The sequence below is a fragment of the Equus caballus genome, chromosome 1 (assembly GCF_041296265.1).
Source record: "Equus caballus isolate H_3958 breed thoroughbred chromosome 1, TB-T2T, whole genome shotgun sequence".
In the NCBI taxonomy this organism is placed as follows: domain Eukaryota; kingdom Metazoa; phylum Chordata; class Mammalia; order Perissodactyla; family Equidae; genus Equus; species Equus caballus.
Genome location: NC_091684.1, coordinates 92,146,872 through 92,170,151, shown reverse-complemented (window position 1 = coordinate 92,170,151; position 23,280 = coordinate 92,146,872). Strand labels below are relative to the sequence as shown.

The 23,280-nt window shown below is 45.2% G+C and overlaps 1 protein-coding gene across 1 annotated transcript in view; it reads right to left on the bottom strand.

Moving 5' to 3' along the window:
* Positions 1 to 23,280, bottom strand: part of ALOX5 (arachidonate 5-lipoxygenase) — a 56,499-nt gene that overhangs the window by 21,710 nt on the left and 11,509 nt on the right. The window contains exons 3-4 of the mRNA XM_023647845.2: positions 22,099 to 22,180; positions 8,455 to 8,577 (exon numbers count right to left, since the gene is read on the bottom strand). Coding sequence (XP_023503613.1) covers positions 8,455 to 8,577; positions 22,099 to 22,180 — 205 coding nt within the window. The remainder of the gene's footprint in view (positions 1 to 8,454; positions 8,578 to 22,098; positions 22,181 to 23,280) is intronic.

The following is a 23,280-nucleotide window of genomic DNA, read 5'->3' as shown; positions in this document are numbered from 1 at the left end:
GGAGGAGATTTACACACATGGTTGTTTCACACACATGCTTGTAGTGAACTTGCCACTGCTAGGCAGGCCGCCGGGGCCCAGGGACGCCCCAGCTCAGCTTCTTCCAGCCTTGTCCACTCCTTCCTCCCCCAGCGTCCGTGGCCCTCCTCCCCAACGGCCCTTGGTAGCTGAGCATCCTGGGAAGACACCCTTATTAAGCCAGAGGAGTAAACCTTACCGTAACCTCTAGTGTCAGTCTGGGTGTGGCAAGGACTTATTTCTGGAACAGGAGAGGCCTTCCCAGGCCTGTACAATCCTCACAGCCCTGAGGATGGCCCAGCACCAGGGGGTGCCCAGGAAAGAGGTCCTGGCCCCGGGGATCTCACGGGAACTGGGAGTGAGTCACAGCCCCACATGGGTCAGTCTCTCCAGCTCCGTCTCTTTAACCTCCAAACAGAAGCTTGGCACAGAAAACAGGGTGGATGTGGCAGGACTCAGAGGAAGCCACAGATCCAGGAAGAAGCGGTGTTAGTAGGAAAATATTTGCATGTCATCTCGAGGCAAAATATTTCTACATATAGTCATGAGCTGCATAATGACGTTTTAGTCAATGACAGACCACATATACGACGGTGGTCCCAAAAGATTAGTACAGAGAGCCTAGGCATGTGGCAGGTGGTACCATCTAGGTTTGTGTAAGTGCACTCCATGATGTTAGCACAACGATGAAATCCTACATCACTATACTTAAAGACAATCAGAATATGATATTAGGGACTTCAAAGATCTGTTGTTGCACAAAGAGCAACTTGCAGCCCAGAGAGGCACCTGGCTTGTACAGGGTCACAAAGTCAGGTAACAACACAGCCAGGTAAAGACAGAGCCAGGTAAAGACACAGCTGAGCAGGGAGCCACACGAGCTGCTGGCTAGGGGTGGGCACCAGCTGCTGGCCCTGTGCTGGGAGAGGCCGCAGAACTAGTGTCCTCTGCTTCCCCCACCACTTTCCTCCTTCTAGCAGCTTCTCCATTTTCTGTTTCATAGCTTTCCTGTTTGGAGCGAGGACAAAGCTTACTGAGAAGGGCTGGCCTTGTTCCAGGCAGAGCAGGTGGCTTGGAGGAAACGAGTCGTCAGAGATACCCAGAAGTGGCGCGGAAACCCAGTTGCCCAGAGTCGGAGGTTCAAGGCGGATGGCTTCTCAGTGACCTCAGCCTGAGCGTCAGTGTTCCACAGGAGGACTGGTTGGGCCACGGGCACGGTGGCACTGCTCAGACGTGAGCCGCAGGGACGCAGGCCAGGCCCTGGGTCTGCAGGCTCTGTCTGTCTATCAGGGACCAGCAGTGCAGAGCCCGCTGCCAGGCACAGGGTGGGTGCTGTTTCCCCATAAGACCACTAGGGGGCTGGACCACTAGGGTCTCGGGCCCCACCGTGTGCTGGGGTCTGGACACAGGAATCTTGGATGGGGCTGGGAGTCCACCTGCAGGCCCACGCCAAGGTGACAGGGCCGCTGAGGTGCTGGTCAGCACAGAGCATTGTGGGCCTGCCCTAAAATCCCAGCCCGATCACTTCCCAGCCACATGGGCTTGGGCAAGTCCCTAACCTTGCTGTGCCTCAGTTTCCTCATCTGTGAAATGGGCATAATTGTTCCTGCCTCACAGGGCTGACATGATGTATAGAAAGCATTATTATATAAAAAGAGTTCAACGAATCTTAGCAACTAGCACCATGACACCCACCATGACCATCTCTTACTGTTAATATTCAGGGCTGCAGCCTTAGACCGTGGCATTCTGGGGGCCCAGTGGGCAAGTTCATGATTACAGACTGCAGCACAGCAGTCTGCCCTCTCCTTTCCCCCAAGCTCTTCTAAGTCATTCATCCCCTTTCTTCCTTCACACCCCGTTCACAGAAGACTCTTCACCTACTGACGCCTCTTTACTTCCTCTCCTCTCTAACCCCCGAAAGTGCTCGCACCCAGGGCACCATTGACTTCTGAGTGGCTGCATCTCAAGGGCCCTGGTCAGCCCTAAACTCCCTGATATCTCTGACGCATCTGACAACCAACCCCTTTCTGCTTGACACTAAAATGCCAAGGTCCTTGGATCTCGTCTCTGCTTCAAACCCCCATGGTCCTGCCCCCACCCCCAGGTAAAGGCCGGGACTCCTGCCCAGTTCCCTGCATTGGCAGCCTCAGTCCTACTCCCTACTCAGATCCCCAGTCTGGTCCTCCTGGATCACTGGAGTTCTCATTGCCCAGAATGCCATCACCTCAGCTCCTTTAATCAACGTGATGAACTCCTACGCATCCTTCAAGACCCAGATTGAGCTTCTTTTCTCTTAGAAAGCTTTTTTCTGATGTTGTCTCCCCAGACTTAATTCCTCCCCTGCCTCAAGTTTCCCCAGAACTCCTTTCCTAAAGAATATCTACCACATGCTATTGTGATGAGTGATCCACAGCTCAGTCCCCACTGGACTGTGAGTTTCTTGGAGCTGGGACCGAGGGGCCAGTTTGATCCATCTCGGGCCCCCACCCCCCAGGCAGATGTGGAGGTGGGGCACAGGAAGACAGAAGGCAAGCCTGCTGGTCCCTGGAACAGTCCTGGGGCCAGGCATACAGCAGGCACTCCATAAATGCCAGCTGAGCTAAACTGAAGCGCAGAGGAGGACACGGGAAGAGAGGAAAACAAGAAGGGGGAAGGTAAATGCACCTTTAGCCCTGGTTCTGCCACCTGTGCCAGAGGGACACCTGCTCTGGGAGGGGCCTCCTGCCCCAAAGGTAAGCCAGGCTGAGTGTGGAGAGCACGGGACAGCAACAGGAAGCAGATTTCCTTATGTCAGGGGTCAGGGTTTCTCAATCCCTCACGATCGATCGATAGTGTGGGGCACAGGTTCTCAGTGTGGCTCCAGACCAGCAGGTCCAGCACACCCTGGGATCTTGTTAGAGATGCAGATTCCCAGGCCCCACCTCGGGCTGCCTGAACCAGAAACTCTGGGGGTGGGTCCAGAAATCCAGATTTCCACAAGCCCTCGGGAGATTCTGATGCAAGCTCTAGTCTGAGAACCACTGCTAAAGAGGCTGCAGTGTTTTCCAAGCTGATTTGACTGTAGAACAAACCCTTCTTTAGGGAAACACTACTTTATGCTTTGTGTTAGCTATGTCTTATTTTATGACCTTTTTTAACGACAAAAAAAACTATTTTAGCAAATATAATTAAAATTTTCCAGCTTTGTCTAACTTTTAGGTGAGATTTTTTTCCCTTATATTTTCCCAACAAATTTATTTTCCGGTGAGACACATCTCTGATTTGATAACAAAATTCAATACACAGGACTGATACACAGGCATCAGTTAGAAGTAGGAGGAGATGACTTTTAAAATTTCCAAGGAGACTGGGGCTTCGGGTAGCATCTGTGAAGTTAAGGGGGAGAATCCTACGTTCCATGAGTGCTCTGGTGACGTGGAGCCAACTTGTTTCTGAGCTGGGGTGGCACTGTGAGGGTGTAGGGGCTCATGGCTTCAGTTTCCAAGCTACAAGAACGAGCTCCCTCTCTTGACTTCCCTCCTCTCCATCGCTTCCCTTCATCTTACCCTCTCTGGCTCCCTCCCAGACTCTGAGCTCCCACCCCAGCCTTCCCCTTGCTTCCTCTCTCCCTTCCCCCACTAGAACACCGCCCCAGCCACTGCCATCCCAGCTTTCTCTGGGCTCCTGCTCTTCATCTCAGGGGCCTGCTCTTTCCTTCGTTTTACCACCAACTCCTTTCAAGGAGCTTTCAGATACATAATTTTGTTTGATCTCAAACATGCATCGGTGGCCTGTCTGTGGGGTTAGGAGCGGAGGTGGGGGGAGTTATTGCCATCAGACCACACTCCTCTCCCTAGCCACCAACAAAGCCTCTATCTTGCCCTTGACCCCCCTTTCCCCATCCCTTGTAGGGCTCCCAGCTTCACTTGGCTTCAATGCTCGCTGAAGCTTCTCTGTTTAGCCCTGAGCCTGCACGGCCCGCTGCCCGCTGGCCTCGCCACTCCAAGCTGCACAGGGCTCTCATACTCAACATGCCCACAAACTGGACTCATCTTCCACTCTAAACCTCTTCTTCCCCACTTTCCTCTTTAATGACCGCCCCACTTTCCCTACAAGCCAGACGCACAACATCAGGGTCCTCCCCTCAGCCTCTCCTCACTGTGACCTGAATTCCAACCAGATCCCAAGTCTGTCCATACAACAACCTGAGTCTTCCCTACTCTCCCGTTGTCTCTGTCTTTATTCAGCCTCTGTCCCACCCTTGAGCTCTCTCGTCTGACCCTCAAAGGCTGCCAGGTGGAGCTTCTGCAATGCGGCTCTGATTTCTCTCCCGTCTCCCTATTTCTCACTGAACACTGCAAATCCAGACCCACAGTGGTTGACCGTGGGTCAAGGCAGCATTTCTTGTATTGCCTTGCCAGGAAGATATCTGTGGTGTGGGTGAGGTGCCTCTGTGGCCCCAGGGAGAAGGATACCCCTTCAAGAAGCTGCCCCCACCCGATCTCATCTGATGGGAAATGAGCAGTGGGTGAGGGTCTGAGCACCCTGGTCCTTGTGCGAGGCTGGTCCCCTCTCCCGGAACTCAGTCACATTTCTGCACTGTTCTACTCTACTGGGAAGGAAGCTCTCTTTCTCAATTTCCTTTAAAGAGGACATCCCCTTATCAGCCCTGCCAACCTCCTGCAATCAAGCTCCAGGCTGCCAACGGGGAGTGGGGAGTAGATACATCAGCTGCTCCTCCTTTGATCCGCCAGGAAATTTCATGACTCACTTGTTTCTGTGACAGACCCAGCCATGTCCGACCTTTGCACATGACGCGCTCTCTGCCAGAGCATCCTTGTCTCACTTCTCTAGGCCCCCACCTGTGTCTGCCTGGCCAGCAGCAAGGCCAGGCCAGATACCCTTCTGCTGTGAAGGCTTCCTGGACCCCATAATGAGATAACACCAGGCAGAGTGGGAGTCCCTCTGTGAGTCCTTGAGCACAGGGGCCGATCTGAGGGAGCCTGGGCTCAGCAGGTGTGTGATGATAGAGGAGTGGGTCCTGGCTGGCCTGACCCCATTACCAAGAATGGATGAAGACTAAGGCTGTCTTTAGGGAGAAATTTCTCTGCGCAGGGTTGACATATGTGGCCTGTTATAGTCTCACAACAACCCTGAGTAGGAGCTCTGGCCTCATTTTTCAGGTGAAGATGCTGAGGAGCAGAGAAGTTAGATGGCTTCCCTAGGGTCACCTCCCACTGGCCCCGAGCCCTCCCTCATGCACTCCTGCATCTCTCAGGGTGGGGTCCCTCTGAGCTGGCTCGTGAGGTCCAGTCCCCTTGACTCAGGCTGCACCTTCTAAATGCAGGGGTTGCGTCTCTCACCTCCTTCTTAGGGCCTCATGGTCTGTAGCTCACTGTGCCAACAGAGGTGGCGCTCAGCTGGCCGCTCCAGCTGGGCTGTTCCAGGAGGGGCTGAGACCCACCTCAGGATTTCTTTGCTTGGTTCCTGCCAAATAGTCCGTAGCTCAAGGGACCAAGTGACATGAAAGATGTGGACAAAGATAGGCTAGGGTGTCACTGGAGAGAGAGTGGCCTGTGTGACCAGCGTTAGGGAGCAGAGGAAGGAGACCTCACTCAGGCCCACGGGCTTCTAGGAGCTTCTGGGAGAAGGAGCACCTTCTGGGAGAAGGAGCACCTCACCCGAGTCTTGAAAAGTGATGAGTTGGACTTATCCAGGCAAAGGAGGGAAGAAGGGCTTCTGAGGCAGAGGACACAGCGCATGCAAAGACAAGGGGGCACGAAGATGCTGTGCAAACTGGTTCCGCATGCACATGGCTGGAGTGTCCTGTGTGTCGGGGCAAGAGAGGAGGCTAGGGAGGTGGGCAGACACCTGGGCCCTCACCTGCGGCTGGGGCAATCACTGAAGGATTCCGGATAGGGGAGTAAAAGAATTATATTTGCCTTGGAAGCAGGAGCCTCCAAAAAACTATACATGCACTTGAGAATGACCTTCCAACTGCTGTGTGGGAGGGAGTCTGGGAAAGCAGGTAGGAGGATGTTCCTGAAGGTCCCAGGGAGAGAGGCTGGTGCTGGGAGAGGAGGACATGCACCCTGAGACCCTAGGAGATGGACGTGATCCCACAAGCAACTGGGTGGAGGATGAGCCCAAGGGAGGCATCTAGGCCGGTGGTTTCAACCCTGACTGCACATTGGAACCCCCCAGGGAGCTTGAAAAATATACACATGCCTGGAATACAGATGCTAGATTAACAGTCAGGGTGCGGCGGGGCGGGGTAGACAGAGGCGGCATGGACTCTGTAATATGAAACACACAGCCAGAATTGAGAACACTGATCTTGGCTGCTGTTACCCAAGATAAGGATACATGAAAAGGAAAAGGTAATCGTGTGTGTGTGTCTGTGTATGTATGTATGTGTGTGTGTGAGAGAGTGTATGTGTGAAGAGAGAGCCAGTGAGGTAGAAACAAAGGCCCCTGGGAAGCCAGCTGGGTAACATTCAATTCATTTTGACAGGCTTTAGTGAGCTCTTATTCTGTGGCAGCTGCTGTGCTAGGCTCCTGAGATTCAATTTGACAACGAACTTGAGGAATACTGAGCAGACATAAGAAAGGCATAGCTTGCCCTTCACTCAGCTATCTATCTATCCATCCATCCATCCATCCATCCATCCACTTAACATCGATCAGCTCACCATCCACTCACCCTCCATCTATCCACCTCCATCCATCCATCCCTCCCTCCACTATCACTAAGCAGAGGTGGCACCACCCCCCAAAGCAGTATCATCTCCTCTGACCTCACTGCCTCTCCATCCTTATCATTTTCTCTCTGAACTGCCCCTCTCACAAGCCTTCTGTCCTGCTTGTCCCATTCTGGTCTAGGCTCTGCCCTACTAAAGCCACATGCCTTTGACTCAACACTGCCCATCCCTGGGTGGGAAGTGAGAAATTTAATTGCCATGATGTTTCCAGGGAGCCACATGTTGGATACTGCTGCATTACTAATCCAGATGTTCAGTTTCAATTTTTCTCTCCAGTTGATCCTGACTGTAGCAAGGGGAAACAAATCCCCTGCTTTGGACCCAAATAGACATGGATTCAAATCCTGGTTTTGCCAATTGCTTGACCTGGATTCAGCAGAGCCTCAGTTTACTCACCGGGGAACAGTACCTGCTTCCCAGCGTTGCCGTGAAGGTTAAGGAGATGATTGTATGTAAAAGCACCCACACCTAGTGAGCTGGCACTTGGCAGAGGTTTGATGAGTGTCAGGCAGTTTCTACTTCCTCCCCCTCACTTAGACGCAGCCTCGGGGAGACAAATGCATATGGTCATTCTGACGCAAGGGGATTCCCTGTGGAGGCTGATGGTGAGGCTGTGTGTGTGTGTGTGTGTGTGTGTGTGTATGTGTGTGTGTACAGTTCTTCCAAAATGTTCAAAGGAGGAAGGCCTTGGCTCAGGCCTGGGTGTGTGGCATCCTGCATTTTCCTTCCAGAAGTCCAACCAAACGAGGTGCGCTTCTCGAGGGAAGCACCTATACAACCAACCAAATGTTGTCACAGAAACTGACTGGGTTGGTGGTTCTCCACCCCATCCATATGCCTCCTGGATGTGCCTACCTGGAGCCAGGGGCCCACCATGGGAGACTTTCATCCTGGCCGTGGGGTCGCCTGGTCCTGGGAGGTGCCGAAGCTCCTCAGGGCATTATAAGGCTCCATCAGTTTTCAGAATCATGGATTCAGGGTTTTCCAGATTTGCATGATTGTGAGAATTCCCTAAAGTGTCAAGGTGCAGATTCAAAGGCCCCTCCAGAAGCCCTAGGGTGGGGTTGGGGCTCCATATTTTTAACAAGCACCCAAGGAGTCTCAGGGTTCAGCAAGCTTTAAAACCCTGCAGCAATTCAACCATAAGGAGGGAGCACAGAACTCGGATCTCTGCCATCTATGTGCAGGGGCCTTGGCCAAGGTATCTGACTTCCTTATTCCTCAGGTTCCTCAACTGCAAAATGGGGATAATGACTGTGCCTGCCTCATGGGTCGTTGTGATGGATGAATGGGGATGGGGATGCCTGCCAGGGATCAGCACAGGCATGCTGGCCATTATTACTGCAGAGGCCTGCTATCTAGGTGACAGCCTGGACACTGTCTACCCTTGAATTGGCCATAGAGGGGACAAAATGTGGGTGGGGATGGGGCATTCCAAATAAAAACCTCTACTTCAGGCTGGAAACACAGCTTTGTTTGGCGTCTGGAGTTCTCTACAGGTTGTAACTTTGTATACAGGTTATCCTGTGATTGTGCACTGAAGATCCGCTCTATGGCCAAGAAATGACCAAATGCATTTGAGAAGAGCTGCTCCCCCAGCCCAAGGCCCCCACCAGGAAAGGAATGAGGGTCCCACCTCCGGCCCCGGCCATTGGAGAGGCTGCCCAGAGTCCTTAAGTTCTTATCAACTTACGCTTTGGAGTAGTTCAGAACAAAGTCCACTCCTTTCTCACTGTCAAACTGGATATCTCGGGGTAAATCCTTGTGGCATTTGGCATCGATACTCAAGGGGAAGCCAGGGTTCCACTCCGTCCAACTGAGCAGGAAAAAGAAAACTGGGTTAAATGCCTGGCCTTTGGGTCAGCCCCTCAGGCTGAAGGCTGCCCGTGTGGTCTGAGGATGTGCCCACCACCAGTCAACACTTTACAGCTGAGCATGCATCCAGTGAGGTTCTGGGATCCCTCCCAAGGTCCAGTGGCAGCCAACTTCGCTGTGTCCCAAGCATCACAGTGGGAGGCCTGAGGACCCTTATACCAGAGACTGGGCTTACAGTAGAGGGGTGGCAAATGGTAGGTGTGCACCAGTGCATAAAAAGAAGTTAAAAGGGAAGATCTCATTTATTTGAGGCTGCACTCAACAGCAATGTCTCCCCACAGAGCTGCCTTGCCAGTCACTGGATGTAGAAGTGGTTGCAGCTGCCCCCTGACACCTGTCCTGGATGGCCCATGTCCCACCAGCTCAGCCAACACGCCCCCATATTGTGTGTGGTGGTAGGGGGAAAGGGAACAGGGGTCACGCCTTCCTAGTAGGGTGCACAAGGCAGCAGAGACGTTGGGTGAGGACCTCCAGGCACAGACCACTGCCAACAGTAGGTTTAGAGATTGTTATAATCAAATAGCTCCCCCAAAAGTCAGGCCATGTACTCTATCTGGCCAAAATCTTTAGATCCTGGTGTCCTGGAAACTTATCCTGCAGCACTGGGCATTTCTGTTTTTAGTTTTTTAAAAAAATTTTACTTCTATTTTTTTTACTGTAAAAACAAAAGAAAACACTGTTAGTTTCTTCAGGGCTGGGAGAAAGATCTTGTAGTTGCTTAAAAACCAAAATTTACATTTTAGGATTTCAGCTTTTCCTTTTCTACTCCCAATTCTCCTTCCCTTTGAATCTGTTTTTATAAGAGGAAAGTAAAAGGTTGAGATTTTAGGTCATTAACAAGTCTTGAGTCTCTTTAATATCATCTTGTGCTTTTACTGTCACAAAATCCCATTTTTTGTGGTGTCTGGTTGGCCCAGTAAGCCTCTCGTTAGGATCATAAGAGGTGAACAGGGGCTGGACCTGATTGCTCTTGGAGCAAACGCATTTTGAAAAGGGTTTTTTGATGTATAGCACCTTGCATTTCTCACTGTTAGTTAACTCACAACATTCTACTTTCCTAGACTTTAAGGAAACTTTCTATTTTTATTGTTTGTATTAACACCAATGCTGGTACATTAACAGAGATAAAAATGTGGACAGGCATAAAATGTCAACTAGTTTATGGATTTTTTTCCCTTTGTTTTAGAAAATAATTCAAGGTATCTCCAACACATGTCTAAAATTGAGGCAGTCATCTGGTAGCCCCACTGGTATTAACTGTCAATTAGTCATAACAATTTAAACATTGCTAACCATTTTCTCCTTGGCACTGGGAAGTCCAAGGGCTCTAATGAATTTGAAGAGCCCAGCTGAGCTAGATTTTTTCAGTGTGTAAATATTGAGCCCAATGAGGACAAATGTGCCAGCAAACGCATTCACATCATCTGATGTGTAGGGTTTACGTGGAGAGACATGGGGCATGTCTCCTCGGCACAGAAAGGATCTCCCAGGCCTTGGCAGCACATGCACAGAAATGCCCCACCTTGGGCTATCAGGAGATGATGGCCTCTCACTGCACAGAGACAGGACAGTTCACCAGCTAACTTGCTCCTGGCCCCTGAAACCAAACAGCTCTGTCCCTTCCACTGCAGGTCACTGTTGCCTGAGATATGAAAAGCAGGGGCCAAAGGCCTTCATACCCACAGATAAATAGGCAAAGAGAAAACCACACCCTGTTGAGGAAGTCCAAGTTGAACAACCAGGCAGAAGGAAGGAAGAAGCAGAAAAGACATTTAATTTCTTAAGAAAAATGGAGAGAAGTCTTAAGAAGATGCAATTAGAATGTAAAAAGACTTTCTGCAACCACAAAACATGATTCCTGAATTGAAAATTCAATAGAAAAATGGAAAAAGAGAATAGTCACTGTGAGATCTGATTGGTCCCCTGGAAGACACAATTTATTCATTTGATAACTAATCATTGAGTTCCTGTTACGTGCCAGGCACTGCTCTGTGCAAAACGGAAGGAAATGTGACACAAATACAGAGCAAAACCTCAAAGACATGGAAGCCATGAATGAAAACATGGGAGACAAGAAGGCCAGGTACATAAGATTTAATATGCAGAGAATACAAGTTCCAAAAGGAGAGAGAGGAATATACGAAGTAAAAATCAGAGAAATAAGAGAAAAACTTCCTTAAGCTGAAAAGACCTCAATTTTCTGAGTAAATCCTAGGCAGAAAACGAAAAAGGCATACCTAGAAATATACGGATTAAATTTTTTTTTCTGCTTTTTATCCCCAAATCCCCCCGGTATACAGTTGTGTATACATATATATTTTTAGGTGTAGGTCCTTCTAGCTGTGGCATGTGGGACGCCACCTCAACATGGCTGGATGAGCGGTGCCATGTCCACACCCAGGATCCAGACCGGTGAAATCCTGGGCCACCAAAGTGGAGCACGTGAACTTAACCACTCAGCCACAGGGCTGGCCCCAGTTCTGATTACATTTTAAAATGCCGAAGAGAGAGGAGAACGTGAAAGAGAGAGAGAGAGAGATGAGGGGAAAGGAGGAGGGAGGAGGGTAGGGAGGAGGGAGCAGAGGGAGGAGAGACATGCTTCCTAAACTTACAAGATTCCGGGAAGAGAAAAATAATCAAACTTTCATTAGGGTTTTCTCATTTGCGATACTAAAAATGAAGAGACAGTGTAAAGTGTTTATAGACTTTTCTTTTTAGATCATCATCTAAGCCTCTTAGATCAAATCAAGAAATCGACGAGGGCAGGAGAATCTTTTTGAGGGGTGGGGACGAGCATGGACTCAGATTGTATTACCCACGTACCCTTTTGGAGGAAATTAATTGAACACGTTCAGTCAAACAAAAATGAAATTAGAACGAACCAAGAATTTCATAAATACTGTAAACAGTGTTCATCAGAAAACAATAGCAAGTATAATTTTAAAGTAACAAAAATATCAAAAGCATTTTCTCAAAAATCAAAGCCCAGAGAGGACTGATTCAATGATGCAATTTGTGAGTCATTGCTACCGTTACTTGTTTTGGCAATAAGGAAAAATATCAGTGACGTAAATAATGCAAAATAAGAGACAAAATTATCATCTAGATAACATGATCTAATAACTAGGTAACTAAAAAGACTTGAAAATGATTAGATCTGATAAAAGAGTTTAGGAAGTTATCACAACAAATACTAAAAATGAGTAATTTATCTTCATTGCAGCAATATTTATTTACAACTGCAAAAACATCCCATCCAGAATGTAAAAGCTATACGTTTCCTTGGTATAAAGTAACCAGAAAGGTGACAGACCTGCATGAAGAAAACTAGAAATTCTACTGAAGGACATTACACAAATCTGGATGGAGGAAAGACACACTGTGTTTCTGGATGGAAAGACTGAGTGTCATTAAAATGCCAATCCATAACACATTTATATGTAATTTCAGAGCAATTCTTATCATGAAAAACTTAAAAAAGAATGGTGAGATAACAAAACAGCTATTAACATTTATTAGAAAGTTCTGATAGTGAAAGATGGCGCTGGGCCATAGAGTAGAAAAACAGACCAACACACGAAGTCTAGAAACAGACCCAAGAAGATATATGAATATAGTAAAAAACTAGTTAATACCTACTGAATGCTTTCTATGTGCCAAATACTAGTTGGTGTGTTTCATGCTTTCACCTATTTAATTCTGTCAAAACCCCTATGAAGTAGTAGTGTTATTTCCCCCATTTTACAGATGAGGGAATTGAGGCACAGAGAGATTAACTGACTTGCACAGGACACAGAGTAAGGGGCAGTGAGTGGCAGCGGAGCCCAGGCATAGGACCACTGCCCTGCGCCAGGGCTGGGTGCCACAGGTGTCATCCCAAGGCAGAGGGAAGGACTGTCTTATGTAGAGAACAATAGAGGGGGGCTTTGACCCCTACTTCACATCCTGTATAAAAATACATGGCAGACGAATTAAAGGCAAAAAGGCAAAACGAAAATCATAAAAGTAGTAGACAAAAATATGAGTATTTATGTAACATTAGCATGGGGAGGGCCTTTTTAAGCAAAGCACGAAACCCAAAAGTTATAAAGGAAAAACAATACACACAGTTAAGAAAATAAAGAACTAAAATCTGTGACAAAAGCAATAGAAGCCATGATATATGCTATACGTATCACAAAGGGACACTATCCTAACATGTAAAGCGCTCCTTTAGATTAATAATTTAAAAACCACAGAAAAATAAAGCACATAAATAGGCAATTCAAAAAAGAGGCTACGCAGAGAGGGTGAACTCTGGAAAACGAGCTGACAGGGACTAACGCACCAGTACAACGAAATGTTTGCACGAGGCCGCTTCTTGCAGCACTGCCTCTAATACCAAAACCAACCAAACATACGAGTGGGAAGCAGGCTGAAGGTCCACAGATAGGACAACGGTTGAATAAATTATGGTATATTCACATAAAGGAAGAGACATGCGGCAATTTAAGACTGAGGAGAACCAGGAGATACTATTTCACACACCCTAGATCAACAAGAGTGAAATGCCTCAGGCGCGAAGTATGTCGACGACGTGGGGAAACAGCAACTCTCAGAAACGGCTCCTTGGGGCAAGAATTGGCAGAACCCTTTTGGAAAACAATCGACAATATCTAGAAAACTTGAAATGTGGTCTGCAACCCTGCAGTCTACGTCTAGGAATGCTCTCTAGAGTAACTCTTCCGTGAGAGCAACAGGAGACCCATGAGGAAGCCCACGGCGGCCGGTGCGGCTTGTAACAGCCAGAAATGAAAGACAGTTCCCACGGGCATCAGGAGGAGAGTGGTCGAGCACGAAGGTTTATTCACAGAAGCTAAGATAATGGACCACACCTATCTGCGTCAACTGGTTGCTCTTCAACACAGAATGATGAGTGAGAAAAAGCAAGTCACAGAATGATTAGATTAAATGATGTAGATTAAAACCCACACCACCATACATTGCTCTGTGTGTGTGACACAGGCCACGCAGTCACAGTGGAAGGACACGGTCAACCTGTGTTGACTTCTCCATCTCGCTGCCTGGCTGACTGAGTGACGAAGGCCAGCTGGACTTGCTGGCTTTCTGACACACTGGAGACTATTCTTAGTTGTTATTTTATTTCTAAACCTTAATCTGGAAGCCCGAGAGTTCATGTAAAAGAGGAACTCCAAGATTATGCAGACAGCGCAAAGTTCAGCGTTTCCTGAGCGGAAGCAGAGGAGGGGGTTTGAAAAGGACAGATAACGTGGAAGGAGGAAGAAAAAATGACCATTAGATCTAAGAAAGAGGCAAGTTATCTCGCCATTAAAGCCCCCTGCCCCTCTCCCTAGACCCTGCCAAAAGCTACACCCCTGAGAAATAAACGCAGCACTGAATCCACTTCTCCTGGTAAAGGGGCGTTCCCCACAGCGTGCTCCATAGGGTACTCGTTCTGCAGCACGGTAAGATTCATATGTCAAATTCTCTTGGGAAACACTGGATTAAAAACAAAACTAACTATGGTCCATTACCAGAGAACTTCTCAGAATCCTCAATGCTTATAGGCATCGTGAACCTCCAGGACGGGGATGTGATAAACAGTTTCCCAAATTTGTTTTACCATGGGACCCTTCTCTGGGGGGAAAGTTTGGGGATTAATGCCCCAGGGCACACTTTGGAAAATACTGGGCTAAGACAATGTCAGTAAGACTAATGAAACTGACCAGCCATTAACATCTTAGTATGAATTAGTGTGGAACTGATAAAACTTGCTGTCCACTCACCTAACAGAACACAAACAGTGTCATATCACCACAGTCTAGGATTCCTTCCTTCCACCAGGCCAGAAGCACGTGAAGTGCTCATTGTACAGGCTTTGCCACAGGTGGTTGAAGTGGGGAGGAAAGCTGAGAGAGGAGCATAGAAACAACTACCTTTCAGGGTGGGAATGGGCGGTGCAGAGCTCTCAGACAATGCCTTGTGCACTGTTCCAAGTACAAACATTTCCAAACCCATCATACGGTGCCTGAGTGAGAGGCTTACATACCAATATTCTAAAACACATCACCAATTCATAAATCCCTAACATCACCCACAGTGTAATCAGATTACCCCCCAACCTGGACCTCGTATAAAGACACAAAAGTTTTATTTTAAAATGTTTATTATGAAGTAGAACATACAAATCTATGTATGTACATAAGCACACACTCACACATGCACAAAAATGCACAAAACATCTGTGTAAGTGACACCCAGATGAAGAATCAGAACATTGCCAGTACCCTCAGCCCCCCTTCCTGCTCATCCTTCCTCAATCACCATCTTTGCTTTTATGATGATCATTTCTGTGTTCTTGTCTATTTTCCACTGCTACATAAGTTTCCCTAAACAAGATAATTGCAAACTTTTAGGGATTGGCCAGACAAACTTGTGTCTGGCTTCTGTTTGCAACACTGTATTTGTGAGGTTCATCCATGCTGCTCTGTGCGCCAGCAGTTCACTGATTTTCCTCGCAGGGTAGAACGATCACAATTTTTTTACCTGCTCTACTGTCGATGGATATTGTGCAGCTTCTATATTTTGGCTCTCATAAATTCTGCTGTTGTGAACATCTGTGTCCACGTATCCAGATACTCATGCACATGGATTTGGATCCAGGAATAAATTGTATGGGTCATAGATTCTAATGTAGCTTCAATTTTCTAGATATTGAAAAATTGTTTTCTACAGAGGTTGTATCAATTTATACTCCTGCCAGTAGTGCATGAGCCTTCCTACCCCTCCACAGGTTCTTTAACACTTTGGGTGTATGTGGTGTGTGTGCATGTGTAATAATAGTGGGAGTTCATTGTGATCTCACTTTTGGTTTCCCTGATTACACACGAAGCTGAGCATCTTTTTTGTTCTCAAATCTCTTGCCTATTTTTCTACTAAATTGACAACGTTCTTCTTAGAGATGTGTAGGGGCCCTTGGTATATTGTGAATAATAATTCTTGTCCATCACTCTGTGAATTGTCTTTTCACTCTCTTTGTGGTATGTCTCAGTGAGCAGAAGTTCCTCATTTCAAGGTAGGTGAACTGACCTCTTTTTTCCTCTTATGGTTAGCGCATTTTGAATTGTGTTTGAAAAATCTTTTCCCCTTGAGGCTATGAAGAAAAATCTCTTAAAAGCTTAGGTCTAAAAGTTTTATAGTTTTGCCTTTAACATCTAAGTTTAATCAACCTAAAACTGAATTTTCTGAATGACAAGAAGTAGAATCCAATTTCTTCTTCTTCTCCTCCTCCTCTCTCTCCCCCTTCTGTACAGATGCCCCACCGCCCCAGAACTGCTCATCATCGGTGCCCTCTGTAATATATCAAGTAGCCATGTGTGTATGGCTCTGTTTCTCATTTATTCATTCTGTTTCATGGAAATGTAAGTTTTTGATGGAAAGGAAGACAGAGGTAAAGATAGTTTTGAGGCTCAGGCAATCACGCATTTCAGTGGGGATTTATCAACCACTGGACATCAGCGAGTTGCTGAGAGTGGGGGAAAAGAGGAGCTGAGAGATGAGAGATGCCTTGACAAATTAGAAAAGCTAACAAAAAAAGATACTGCCAGCTATGGCAAGTATTGGTGAAGTGGGTACCCATACACAGTTCGTGAAAACTGGTTAAAGATTTTTGAAGGGAAATTTGTCAATATATACTTACACTATTATACAATAACTTACCCTATTTGATTTAGTAATTTCATTTCTGGGCACCTATCCTAAGGAAATACTTAATAATGCACAAAAAGTTTCTCACAAAGATTTTCACATTGTTTATAAGAATAAAAAACTAGAAACTTCCTAAACGCCTAGTCAGGCTGGTGTTTAAGCAAATTATGGTGCATCTATACAATGGAATATTATATAAAAGCTAGAATAATGTGATAGGATTTTTGTGATGAGATTTTTAAAATACAGGGAAATGATCCTGCTATACTTATAAGGGGAAAACAAAGGGAGGATGTCAAATTGTGTACACAGCTCAGTCTCAAATAAATAAAAGTGAAAATGGATTAATTACAGGTATTTTTCTGCTTCTACATTATTCCTCTTCTTTTGCTTTTATTAGATTTAAAAAACCCTGATATACTACATATGCCCTGTAAGAAGTTAAACTATGGAGGAAGACGTGGAAAAGTGTAACAACCATCTCTCGCCAAACCCCGCCCCACCCCCGCCCAGCCCAGGAAACAGTGCTGAATGTTTAGCATGATTCCTTCCACCCCTTTCCCTTGGAAGGACTCAAACTTAAATTTCTCCAGGGGCCAAAGCAGGAAATGGAAGAAGCCTTCATACAGACAGTAGACAGGTGTTGGACTGGGGACACCCAGAGAATAAAAGCCCTGTTTACTCAGAACTCCACAAAGGCCCATTAAACACACAAAGAGGCTGGATAACAGCCCACTGACCACCAGTTTCCAAATGTGCACTCTGGATCATGTATTATTTTTAACAACAGCTATATTGAGAAACAATTTACATACAATAAAATTCACCCCTTTAAAGTAAACAATTCAAAGCTTTTTAGTATATTTACAGAGTTGTGCAGCCACCACCATAATCTAATTTTGGAATATTTTCACCCCAAATAGAAACCCCGTACCCATTAATAGTCACTCCCCATGCCATATTCCCCACTTTCAGCCTAGGCAACTACTAATCTACTGATCTTTGTCCATAGACTTGCCTGTTCTGGACATTTCATCTAAATAGAATCATACACTATATGGTCTTTTGTAAATGTCTTTTCCATTTAGCTAATGTTTTTGAGATTCATTCATGGTTTAGCATGTATCCACAGCTCATTCCTTTTTCATGCCAAATAATATTCCATTGTAGGGATATACAACATTTTGTTTAGCTACTCATCAGTTAATGGAATATAGGTTGTTTCCACTTTTTGGCTCTTATGAATCATGTTGCTGTGAATACTTGTGTACCAAGTTTCTCACGTGGACACATATTTTCATTCCTCTTGTGTGGATACCTAGGAGTAAAATTGCTAGGAGGTAACTCTGTTTAAGATTTTGAGGAACTGCTAAACTGTTTCCCAAAGTGGTTGCATCACTTTACATTCTACCAGCAATGGATGAGGCTCAAGTTTCTCCATCCACATCTTGGCAGGACTTGTTATTATCTGTCTTTTTGATTCTATCCATCCTAGTGGGTGTGAAGTGGTATCTTGTGGTTTTGATTTGCATTTTCCTGATGTCTAATGGGGTCAAGCATCTTTTTATGTGCTTATTGGCCATTCATATATTTTCTCGGGAGAAGTGTTTATTCATTCCTTTTTATGGCTGAAATATATTCCATTGTATAGATGCACCACATTTTATTTATACATCCATTATTTAATGGATATTAGGACTATATTCACTTTTTGGTTATTATGGATAACACTGCTATAAACATTCATGTACAAGTTTTTGTGTGGACATATGTTTTCATTTCTCTTACGTATATGCCTAGGTGTGCAATTGCTGGACCATATGGTAACTCTATATTTAACAGTTTGAGGAACGACCAGACCATTTTCTGAAGCAACTGCCCCATTTTACATTCCCACCAGTAGTGTGTAAGAGTTCTGATTTCTCCATGTCCTCACCAACACTTGTTATTATCTGACTTTTTGATTCTAGCCATCCTAATGAGTGTGCAGTAGCATCTCATTGTGTTGATTTGCATTTTCCTGATGAATAACAATGCCAAGCATCTTTTCATGTGCTTATTGGAAAACAAGGTCTATTCGGGTCCTTGTCCATTTTTAAATTGGATTATTTGTATTGTATTATTGAGTTGTGAGGGTTCTTTATATATTATGGATATAAGTTTCTTATCAGATACATGATCTGCAAATACTTTATCTCATCCTGTGGGTTGCCTTTTCACTTTCTTTTTTTTTTTTATTAAGGTTATGATAGTTAACAACCTTGTGAAATTACAGTTGTATATCATTATGAGTCATGTTGTAGGTACACCACTTCACCCCTAGTGCCCTCTCCCCAGCCCCCTTCCCCCTGGTAACCACAGATCAGTTCTCTTTGTCTTTATGTTAACTACCACCTATGAGTGGAGTCATATAGAGTTCGTCTTTCTCTGTCTGGCTTATTTCACTCAACATAATACCCTCAAGGTCTATCCATGTTGTTGTGAATGGGACGACTTTGTCCTTTTTTATGGCTGAGTAGTATTCCATTGTATATATATACCATATCTTCTTTATCCAATCATAAGTTGCTGGGCACTTAGGTTGGTTCCATGACTTAGCTATTGTGAACAATGCTGTGATGAACATAGCGGTGCATGGGACTTTTGGAATTGCTGATTTCAGGTTCTTAGGATAGATACCCAGTAGTGGGATGGCTGGGTCATAAGGTATTTCTATTCTTAACTTTTTGAGGAATCTCCATACTGTTTTCCAAAGTGGCTGCACCAGTTTGCATTCCCACCAACAGTGTATGAGGGTTCCTTTTTCTCCACAGCCTCTCCAACATTTTGTCACTCTTGGTTTTGGATATTTTTGCCATTCTAACAGGTGTAAGGTGATATCTTAGCGTAGTTTTGATTTGCATTTCCCTGACGATTAGTGATGATGAGCATCTTTTCATGTCTCTATTGGCCATCCGTATATCTTCTTTGGAGAAATGTCTGTTTATGTCCCCTGCCTATTTTGTGATTGGGTTGTTTGATTTTTTATTGTTGAGTTGTGTGAGTTCTTTGTATATTATGGAGATTAACCCTTTGTTGGATAAATAACTTGTAAATGTTTTTTCCCAATTAGTGGGCTGTTTTTTTGTTTCAATCCTGTTTTCCCTTGCCTTGAAGAAGCTCTTTAGTCTGATGAAGTCCCATTTGTTTATTCTTTCTATTGTTTCCCTCGTGTGAGGGGTTATGGTGTCCGAAAAGATTCTTTTGAAGCTGATGTCAAAGAGTGTACTGCCGATATTCTCTTCTAGAAGACTTATTGTTTCAGGCCTAATCTTTAGGTCTTTGATCCATTTTGAGTTTATTTTAGTAAATAGTGAAAAAGAATGGTTGATTTTCATTCTTTTACATGTGGCTGTCCAGTTTTCCCAGCACCATTTGTTGAAGAGACTTTCTTTCCTCCATTGTAGGCCCTCAGCTCCTTTGTCAAAGATTAGCTGTCCATAGATGTGGCCTTTTCACTTTCTTGATGGTACCCTTTGAAGCACAAAAGTTTTCAAATTTGATTACATCAATTTATCTATTTTTCTTTTGTTGCTTACGCTTTTGTTGTATCTAAAAATCCTTTGCCAAATCCAAGGTCACGAAGGTTTACCTGTCTTCTTCAAAGTTTTATACTTTTAGCTCTCACATTTAGGTATCTGATCCATTCTAAGTTAATTTATGTATGTGGTGTGAGGTAAGGGTCCAATTTCATTCTTGGCTTGTGGCTAATGAGTTGTCCCAACACCATATATTGAAATGACTATTCTTCCTCCATTGAATTGTCTTGCTGCCTCTATTGAAAATTAATTGACCACATAAGTGAGGGCTTATTTCTGGACTCTCAATCCTATGTCATTGATCTCTATATGTCTATCCTAATGCCAACACCACACTGTCTGGATCACTGCAGGAGTGCAGTAATTTTGATATTGGGAAGTGTGAGTTTCTCACCTTTTTTTTTCAAGATTGTTTTGACTATTCTGGGTTCCTTGCTTTCCACATGCATGTTAGAATCAGCTTGTCAATTTCTGCAAAAAAGTCAGCTGGGATTTTGATACAGATTGCCTTGAATTTGTACACTGCTTTGGGGAGTATTGCCGTTTTACGAACATTAGGTCCTCGGGTCCATGAACGTGAGATGTCTTTCACCTTATTTAGAACTTCTCTAATCACTTTCAACAATGTTTTGTAGTTTTCATTGTACAAGTCTTGGACTTTTTTCGTTAAATTTATTCATAAATATTTTATTTCTTTTGATGCTATTGTAAATGGTATTGTTTCCTTATTTTAATTTTCAGATTGTGGAGTACCAGCATACAGAAAAACACTGAATTTTGTATATTTATCTTGTATCCTGCAACCTTGCTGATTTATTAGTTCCAATAGTTTTTTGGTGAATTCCTTAGGATTTTCTATATACAAAATCATGTCATCTGTGAATGGCAATGGTTTTACTCAGCGTTCTTTAATGTGGGTGCCTTTTTTTTCCTCTTGTCCAATTGCCCTGGCTAGAACCTCTACCACAATGTCGAACAGCAGTGGTGAAAGCTGACATCTTTGCTCCTGGATCTCAGGAAGAAAGCATGCAGTCCTTCCCCATAAAGTATGACGTTAACTGTGAGTTTTTGTCAATGCCCTTTATCAGATTGAGGACGTTCCCTTCGATTCCTATTTTTTGAGTGTTTATTTTAATCATGAAAGGGTTTTGGATTTTGGCAAATGCTTCCCTGTGTGTTTATTGAGATAATCATGTGTTTTTTGTTCTTTACTCTATTTGCATGGTGTATTACATTAATTGATTTTTGGATGGTAAGCCAACCTTGCATACTTGGGATAAGCCCCACCTGGTCACATTGTATAATGCCTTTTACACACTGCTGGATTTGGTTTGCTAGCATTTTGTTGAAAATGTTTACATTTACATTCATAAGAGATACTGGTGTACAGTTTTCTTTTCCTATGATGTCTTTGTCTGGTTTTGGTATAATACTGGTCTCATACAATGAGTTGAGACAAGTTCCCTTCTATTTTATTTTTTGGAAGAGTTTATGCAGGGTTGGTGTTAATTCTTTAAATGTTTGATAGAATTCACCAGTGAAGCCCTCTGGGCCTGGGCTTTTCTTTGTGGGAAGTTTTAAAATGACTAATTCAATCTCTTTGCCTGTGATTGGATTATTTCTTAAGTCAGTTCCGGCAGTTTTTGTCTTTCTAGGAATGTGTCCTTTTCATCTAACTTATCTAATTGGTTGGTATACAGTTGTTCACGGTATACCCTTCTATTCATTTTAATTTCTGTGAACTTGGTATTGATGCTCCCTCTCTTATCTCTAATTTTAATAATTTGAGTCCTCTCATTCCTTTTTCTTAGTCTGTTAGCTAAAGATTTGTCAATTTTGTTGTAGATTATATATCAATTTTATAACTAAATTATTATTGGAAGACATAAAAAGTGAGGGGTAATCCTACAATGGAAGGTGGGAGAACATTACGATAAATCCAAGCTTTTACTGCCCCATTCCTTCTAAACGAAAAGATGGCTGATCCTAAGTTTGCTCCACAACTCTCTTCACCATCTGTGCCTGGAGCGGTGCTCAGGTGGAGCCAGGGACTGAGGAGCACCACAGGGAGCTGGGGCCTTGGTCATCACTTCTCAGTAGTGATGGGCCATAAGCTGAGGGCAGGGTTTATTTCATACCATGGCCCTCTGGCCATTTGGTCTGATGTCATAACTCACCGGTACTGTTTTTGCCGCGTTTCCAGTTCTTTACGTCTGTGCTGTTTGAGGATGTGAATTTGGTCATCACGGGCCAACTTTGCTGTGAGGAAAGGACAAGTGTGAGAAGAGCCTCAGGAAGAAGAATAACACCCCATATTTAGGTTTCCCTCAGACACCTTGTACTTCACATGCATCATCTCATTTAAACCTCAGCACACTCCCCCATTTTATACTGAGGAAACTGGGGCTTAGGCAGGTTGATTAGCTTTGCCCTTGAACTTTGCCCAAGGTCACACACCTAATAAGTGGATTTTCAACACAAAACTCAAATCCTATGCTCTTAGCCACTCCCTTTATAAAAGACAAATTCAGTTCCACCTCCTCCTGCCTGCTCACTCAGCAAGCCTGAGGGCTCTGCACCTTCAGGCCCTGAGAATCTTCTCCAGACACATGAGTCAGGCTTGGTTCTCATTCTGCTTTCCCGACATGGGCCAATGAATCTCTGCCTCTCTCCGGCAGCCCCACCGTGTGCCCATCTCTGGCCTGCCTGTGGATTTCCACGTGGGGGCTCTAACCTTCCACCTGGCCTCCAGGACACTGCTTCTGCCAACCATCCTGGGGTCCCTGGAGCAGAGCTGCCCCTCCTCTCTTCCTGGTCCTTGGTGGATTTCTTTAAACCACTGCAGAGTAGTTCACTCCTCTCCCCTCTGCAATTTTCATGCAGAGCAGAAATGGCACCTGACTGCAGGCTTCCGTGTTGCCTGAGAGAGCAGCAGGGACTCATGTTTCTAAGTCCAACTGGTTGTTGCTTCCTGGAGAAACGTGTGACTTCGACCCAACATACAGACGCTGACACTATCCAGTTCCCTGTGGTGCCTGCACAGAGGACTGGGAACCAGGCTGAACTCTAAAACAGCATGTGGTGTCCTGCAGTGTGGGCTTTAGAAGAGACACAGCTGGGTTTGGGTGTGGACTTGGGCTGTGTCACCTCGAGCAAGCTGCCTTAGCTTCCTCACAAGTAAAATGGAGATAATAACGCCTATTTCTAGGGTCCTGAACCCCACACAGTGCTGGGCACTCAGTAAGTGCCCAGTAAATGGGAACAACAGCCATCGTTCTTATCCTTAGAACCATATGGACCCGAGCATCCTCTTCCTCCCTCTAGGCCCAGACTGTAGAGGTGTCTCATCTCTCATTCCA